We start from the raw sequence: 7,725 nt of genomic DNA, 5'->3' as shown, positions 1-7,725 counted from the left end.
CCCCTGTTGTCCATGTCCATTGGTTTGGCTTATATGCATGCATACAAGTCCTTTGGTTGGTCTCTTCCCCTTACCCCCTCCCTCCCCTACTTTCCCTCTGGGGATTGATAGTCTGATCGCTGTTTCTCTGTCTTTGGATCTGTCCCTGTGTCATTCTTAAAAGTATTTTAACTTTGCTGACTTCCTCAACACAACAAATATTCACCCCCACCCCCTAATCTATCTTAACTTTCCTTATATGCTTCAAAATATCGGTGTTCATGCCTACTGGTATTAAGAAAATCAGTGCTGCCCTAGCCGGTTTGGCTCAGTGGATAGAGCATTGGCCTGTGGAATGAAGGGTCCCGGGTTCGATTCCGGTCAAGGGTACATGCCTGGGCTGTGGGCTTGATCCCCATGCAGGAAGCAGCCGATCAATGATTCTCTCTCATCCTTGATGCTTCCATCTCTCTCTCCCTCTCTCTTCCTCTCTGAAATCAATAAAAATATTTTTTTAAAAGAAGAGAAAATCAGTGCTATCTTATGTAAGTATCTGTTTCACTTGTGTGTCTCCCTTGAAGGGAATAACACTGGTTTTTAAATTGCTATATCCTCATTACATAGTAGGAATTAACAGTATTTGTTGTTGGATAAATGAGACAGAAATCTCAAACATGTCTATAACTCAGAGAGAGAAGTGCAGCCCTGGATTCTAGGACGCTAATGAAAGAAACAGGTATATCTGGGAGTTTCAAGCAAGATTCCAATGAGTCAATGTTGTGAGTAAATGAATTAATTTCCTCTCCTAGGCTATTAATAACAAATATTTTTAAATTAACATAATGTAAAGTATTTTATATTCAGCAGTAACTGAGAGTTAAAAAAATTCCTCTCCTTTTACCAAAATAGACATCTCTCTTTGATACAGTTGAATTGCACTTTATATGGGCTTATAAACTGTGTAGAAAATTTCCCCAAAAGGTCGTTGCTCATAAAATAAGACTTCACTCCAAGAACTAGATTATTATACACTTAGAGGCTAAGGAAGTGTGAGTAGGAAGCTAAGTAGAAATGGGGATTTTGTAAGCCCCTCTGCCTTCTGACCAAGGTTATCCTTTCAGGCTTGGCCTCTCTGTTTATCAATTCCAAAGAACAATTGATCTTTTTTTCTCATAATATAAGGACCATAATTTTATTCTTGAAATTTTCTGTTTTTTAGAAGGTTCTGAAATGTTTGCCAAAAATTGAATTCGGATTAACTCCACTGTTCTCCCTGTAGCTGCCTCTAGTTCTGTGAAACCTTTGTTTTTTGTGCTCAGAATTCTCTCTTTGGAAGACTGGCCTGCCTCCTTCTTCAGATACTTAGCCTAGAAGCAGTTTATCTGGCCACCATCTCCCATGAGCATGTTCTCTTTCAAGAGCGACGTTAATGATCATTAAAGGCCTTGGCCCTGGCTCTGTGGGTGGGAAGTAGTCTACCAGAGAGTTATTACCTCACTTGATAGCTCTGTGCTTTTTGCTATTCCTGGGAAACATCTTTTATAGCTGATTTGGGAAATGGAAACAAATTAAATGGATACAGATTTCAGGCAGTTTAAAGTCATTTTGTACGGAATCAAAGAGGCTAATCTTCATTTATACTCTCAATTCAGAAGTAAGCCCCAAACTTCAAGATACTCATTTGATTGTGATTATTTCTCAATTTGTTCAATATCATTAGGTGTGCTTAGTGGTAGATTCTGAAGTAGAAATCCAAACAGGTAATGAGTCTGATACAATTTGAATGTAAGCTGATTGTTTTTAGAGAAAAGATTAATTAAGAGAAGTGGTAGGTTAATTTAAATCAAGCAAGGCCTACCCTCTATCCTGAGTTTAAATCCCCAATACTATTTTGTTCTCCTGGATACAATATAAAAAAATCTGCATTGAATAAATACTAACTACCTCCATCAGGAAAGAAAAATGAATTGAGAATTGGCTTCAGAGTTTTGAACTAAATCTTCCACAGTAACACTCTCTTCACTAAAACAAACTAATTTCATCCAGTATATTTAATAGCATCAATTTTTAAAAATATTCTTCTTTTTTAAATTCTCACTCAAGGATATGTTTTTATTGATTTTTTAGTGAGAGAGGAAGGGAGAAAGAGAAACATCAATGTGAGAGAAAAACATCAACCTGTTGTCTCCTGTATGCAACCTGATAGGATCAAACGAGCCCCCTATGTATGTGCCTTGATCAGGAATCGGACCCACCACCTTTTGGTGTATGGGATGATGCTCTAACCAACTAAGGCACCTAGCCATGGCTAATAGCATCAATTTTTATGAATAAGAGTACCTTTTACAAGTGAGAGGGCTGGGAGCAGTGGGTAGAAGAAAGTGTGTCCCATAATCTCCTCTCCCTTCATACCCATTCATATAGTGCACATTTTTCCCATTTATATTTCTCACAGGCATACACATTATTGCAGTTATGTAGGTAGAAAGGTCCTAGCAAGGCCTGGGTACAGGTTTGCAGCACACTTCTGTGACAAGCTTTGATAAATAACCCAGCTGACAACTAAATTTGTCTTGGAGCAGAGAACAGCACCAAGGGAGAAGGTACTGTTACTCTCCCCATCCAGAAAATCATCCCTGCACACAGGACAACATTTAATAAGGAGCGTTGTGGGAGGAAGAGAATATATTACTTATTTATAGCATCCTTTCTGTTTTTCTTTTTTGTCCACAGAGACTGAAAGAATTAAAGCAACGGGAATTTGCACGAAATGTGGCTTCTAAGTCATGGAAAGATGAGAAGAAACAAGAAAAAGCACTTAAACGACTTCATCAGCTGGCTGAGTTAAGGCAACAGTCTGAATGGTAAGAATTAGAGGTATCTCAGATTGTTCAAAATTCTCTTCAACCTCTGGGGAAATTTCAGTGATAAATTTACTTGGTTCACTGTAACAACATAAACAAATTATAATTAATCAAAAGATGTGCCTGAGGGCAAATGTTCCTAACAGTTAAACGTTTATAAATTAATTACTTTGACATCTGATTATTTTTCCTTACTAATAGTATTAATTTAATGTGCTCTTTAATGAAATGATCCAAGAATGTTTCTAAAATACTAGCATTTATTATATCCAGTTGACTTAAAGGGACCTATATAGCTTTTTATTAATTAAGTTTTGTAATAAAAATTTTTAAACTTATAAATAACAATGCATTATTTTGGTGAGAAAATAAATCTTCTGTAGATTTCCCTGTAAATACCTGAATCTAGAATAAATGATGCTATCATTATCTGGACAAGTAAGATAATTAAATGCAGTTAAATTAACCATTTAAATTGATAATTATAACAAGGATGCTAACACATTCTCACAGTGGAAAAATAGAAGTTTTACATAAGCTTGGAACTGCTGAATGTTTCAAAGTAACAAGATTGTTACCTGAAACACTATAAACTTTGCGGATTTTAATTTATGTTCATATGAATCATAATGTAGAACACTAATGTAGCTAATTAATGTATTGACAGCAACCTAGTGAATTGTGAAATTCATAGCTTTGAGCCAAAATTGAAACCTCTTTTGTGCCAGTGAAAAGCCATGTACATGCTAAGTGAAATAAACTGGTCAAAGAAAGACAAATACCATATTATTTCACTTATATATGGAATCTAATGAACAAAATAAACAAATGAACAAAAGAAAAACATAACCATAGACACAGAAAACTGACAGCTGTCAGGGAAGGAGGGTTTGGGGTCTGGGTGAAAAAAGGGAAGGGATTAAGCAAAAACAAAACAAAACAAAACAAACAAAAAACACAAACTCATAGACACAGACAACAGTATGATGATTACCATTTGAGAAGGGAGGTGGGAGAGGCAGACAAGGGTAAAGGGAATATAAATGGTGATGTAAGGAGACAATACAATGTATTATAGAATTGTACACTTTAAACCTATATAATTTTATTAACCAATGTCATCCCAATAAATTCAATTAAAAAAAGAAAAGCAATATACAATAAACTTGGGAGTGAATGACTCAGTTATACAGAGTGTCCCCCAACAATGTATACACTAACAGCTGGTAGTTCAATTTTCAAAATAAAATGCATTTTAATAAACACCACCTTTATAATTATTTAAGGTGTGTATTTACATTTTTGGGACACCCTACAGTACCATAAAATATTAGGCCTCAAATTTGATTATAAAAATATTTATTTTTAGGATTAATTATGAGTAAAACACAGTACTCAGCTTGCATATATTCATTTATTTATACATGAATTATCTGAGGTTAATTTAAGTTATGAAAAATATATAAAAACATAGTCATGTTAAAAGTAAGTGAGAAATTTGCTATGAAGGGAAAATAAAGGTTGCAAACGTATGTATCCAGAGGTGAGGTTAGTACAAAATGCACGCTATGAGGTCACAGAACCAGGGCACACATTTGGTACCTAGCTTTGTACTTTAAAATGCAAGAAGGATCTTAAAATATGTTATTTAACCCATTATAAATAAAATATTAGACAGTCCTTGTCAAAACAGAACTTAGAAGGAAACATCTAATGGTTATTATAATATCTTGCAAGAAAAAAAAATCTAGGTTAGATGTTAATTCCTGGGCGATTGATTATGAGGGGCAATGAATCAGATTATAAAAATAGGACAATGCTAACTACACACACACAGAAATCTAAGTAGCTTCAATAAACATAATTTTGATTCTTTTTTTTTATTATGAAAGCTGTCACACCTACATTTCTACTCATCCATTCCATATTTTCTTTTGGAAGAAATAGACAAGGATCAGAGGAGCCTTGATAATGATGATGGTGATGGTGATAATGCTTTTGTTTAAGAGTTATAAGTTTGCAGAGCTACCCTTTGTCTTCTGAATTAAAAAAATAAATTAAAAATCCACCCTATTGGGGTTAGCTGTCCCTCTGGAAATCTTATTAACTGAACAAATACAAACCTAAACACAACCTCTATAGAGTAGGCAGGCCTAGATCCCCACCTGTTCATATAGTTAGGAAAACATTAGGTTTTCAGCTTTCCAGCTACAGAACTGGGACTAGGAAAAGTATTTCTCTTTTCTTCTCTTTCTTTCTTTCTTTTTTTTACTACCCACCATCTGACCTCCAGATAATTTTTCTCTCTGCTAAACAGCCTCATGACCTAAGGCAGTGGTTCTCAACCTTCCTAATGCCGCAACCCTTTAATACAGTTCCTCATGTTGTAGTGACCCCCAACCATAAAATTATTTTCATTGCTACTTCATAACTGTAATTTTGCTACTGTTATGAATCGTAATGTAAATATCTGATATGCAGGATGTATTTTCATTGTTATAAATTGAACATAATTAAAGCATAGTGATTAATCACAAAAACAATATGTAATTATATATGTGTTTTCCGATGGTCTTAGGCAACCCCTGTGAAAGGGTCGTTCGACCCCCAAAGGGGTCGTGACCCACAGGTTGAGAACCGCTGGCCTAAGGGAAGTCACTTAGAATAATTAAATATTTTCATTTTGGCAGCTGAATTGACAAACGAAAGTAAGAAATACAATTTGGGGGAGGGGTCATCTGTATTTACCCCTCTCCTTTACAACATTTTTGTCCTTTATTCATAATGAGGGCTTCTGAATAGGATGATACAGATAACAAAAGATTCTTTCACGACCCCATGGAAAAGAGAGGTGAGTTTAATAGTAGTAAGAATATTTGTATCAAACTGATTTTTAAAATGATGGAAGAAACTGTTAATGGATCTTATAAAAGACAGTCAACTTTGGCCATTTCTTGGGTAGTTCAATCCTACTTGGTTTCTCAACAAGACCAGTTATTGTATGCAGGAAGATTCAGTGTGTGTGTAAACTTCTATATGTATAAGTAGCTTGATATGGATATATTCCCAAATTTTAAAAACTGGCCAGTGTGGCTCAGTTGGTTGAGTGTTGTTCCATGCACGCACAGAAAGGTTGCCGATTCACTTCCTGCTCAGGTTTATTCTGTGCATACAGGAAGCAACTGATTGATGTTTCTCTCGCTCTTAAAAAAAAAAATCAATAAAAACATTTTTTTTAAAATTGTAGGGCCACTGATTCTGAGACTATGAAGTTCCTTATATAAATAATGTATAACATTAGGAAATTATATAATGTAAAGAAATCATCTTGTTTTGATATGTCTTATTTCCTATTTGGAAAGTATACTTTTTGCACAAGAGAGAATGAAATTATACATGTGTTGAGTTGCCACAAATTAAAATTTTTGGAGAACTATTGGAATGGACAATTCATTAATAAAAATTAAAGGGCTACCTCTATGGTCACATTTTTATTATAAACAAAAATAATTAGGTAAAAACAAAAACTGAAGAAAGTTCTATCTAGAGGAGGGAGTGAAATCATAAATATGGATATAACTATAAAAATTAAACTTTCAATCATATTATAAGGCCATAAACTTCTATTAAAATAGTAGAATTTAAAAATCACAAAGTTAGAAAATTAGGATTTTCCAAAAGAATAAAAATAGATTGGATTTAAGATAAAAGAAATTAAATCGTATAAAGCAATAAGATCAAAAGTTTAAAGCACAAAATAAGAGGTACAAAAGATAAATGATAAAATGTTAAAACTTGTGAAAAAATATAATGATAAGTGTACATTGGATGATAAAATGAACACAAAAATTAAGGACAACAAAAGCCAAGTATAATACAAAGAGCTTTAAAAATATTTAAAAGAATATAAAAGGAAGAAGCTTGCACATTAGAAAGATAAATGGTGAAATAAAACCGCAATAAAAAAGAACATTTAGACTAACATAAGTTGAAGCAAGAAAATACACAAAACAGTACCAGCATAATAAGCAAAAATATTATTAAGGAAAATATATAGAATATAAAAATAGTAAAATATCTGCATCATAATGGAATCAGGAGAGGTAGAATGATAATATTTATACACCAGGCTTTTGTAATAATTTCTGCTAAGTTTAGTGTAGATAATATCAGAGTGACTGAAGTTCCTGGAGAAGGTAATTTAATGCAGAAATATAGCTCCTACTTAATCCAAAGTATGGCAACAAATATGGATAAAGATCTCTTTGGTTCTTAGGCAAAATTCAGTGCTACAGATGTTTTTGCACCTCATCCTTCTATCCCAAGGCTGCAGGCACTTTAAAATACCAATAACTATAATAAACCTCTATGCTTCCTATTTTCCTTTATGTTTGAAAGAAATATTCAATGACCATGTATATCTACACTAATAAAAGAGAACGGTGCAAATTGACCATACCTTCGTGATGCCCACAGGCCAATCAGGAGTGTGTATGCAAATTAACCTAACAAAGATGGTCGGTTAATTTCCATGGCAACCACACAGGCGTTCTGCACTACCCCAGCTGCTCCGGGCCTCTGGGCAGTGTGGGAAGGTGGAAAGGCAGCTCCAGGCCAGAAAAAAGTCAGAAAGGTGGCTCCAGGCTGGAGCGAAGGCAGTGCCAGCAGCCAGGGAAGGAAGGCCCATTCTTGCACGAATCTTCGTGCATCAGGCCTCTAGTCTACACTAATAAAAGAGAAACATGGTAATTGGCGTACAACCGCTACCCTTTTCATTGGCTAATCAGTGAGTATATGCAAATTAACTGTCAGCCAAGATGGCGGCCGGCAGCCAGGCACTGAAGCGAGCAGGGAGGCTTGCTTGCTGCAGACTCCAACGTTC

The 7,725-nt window shown here is 34.8% G+C and overlaps 1 protein-coding gene across 1 annotated transcript in view; it reads left to right on the top strand.

The window, feature by feature from the left end:
• Positions 1-7,725, top strand: part of ZNF804B (zinc finger protein 804B) — a 396,812-nt gene that overhangs the window by 381,537 nt on the left and 7,550 nt on the right. The window contains exon 3 of the mRNA XM_005876119.2: positions 2,713-2,843. Coding sequence (XP_005876181.1) covers positions 2,713-2,843 — 131 coding nt within the window. The remainder of the gene's footprint in view (positions 1-2,712; positions 2,844-7,725) is intronic.

The sequence above is a fragment of the Myotis brandtii genome, unplaced genomic scaffold (genome assembly GCF_000412655.1).
Source record: "Myotis brandtii unplaced genomic scaffold, ASM41265v1 scaffold48, whole genome shotgun sequence".
NCBI lineage: Eukaryota > Metazoa > Chordata > Mammalia > Chiroptera > Vespertilionidae > Myotis > Myotis brandtii.
This window is presented reverse-complemented; position numbering and strand designations above follow the sequence as displayed.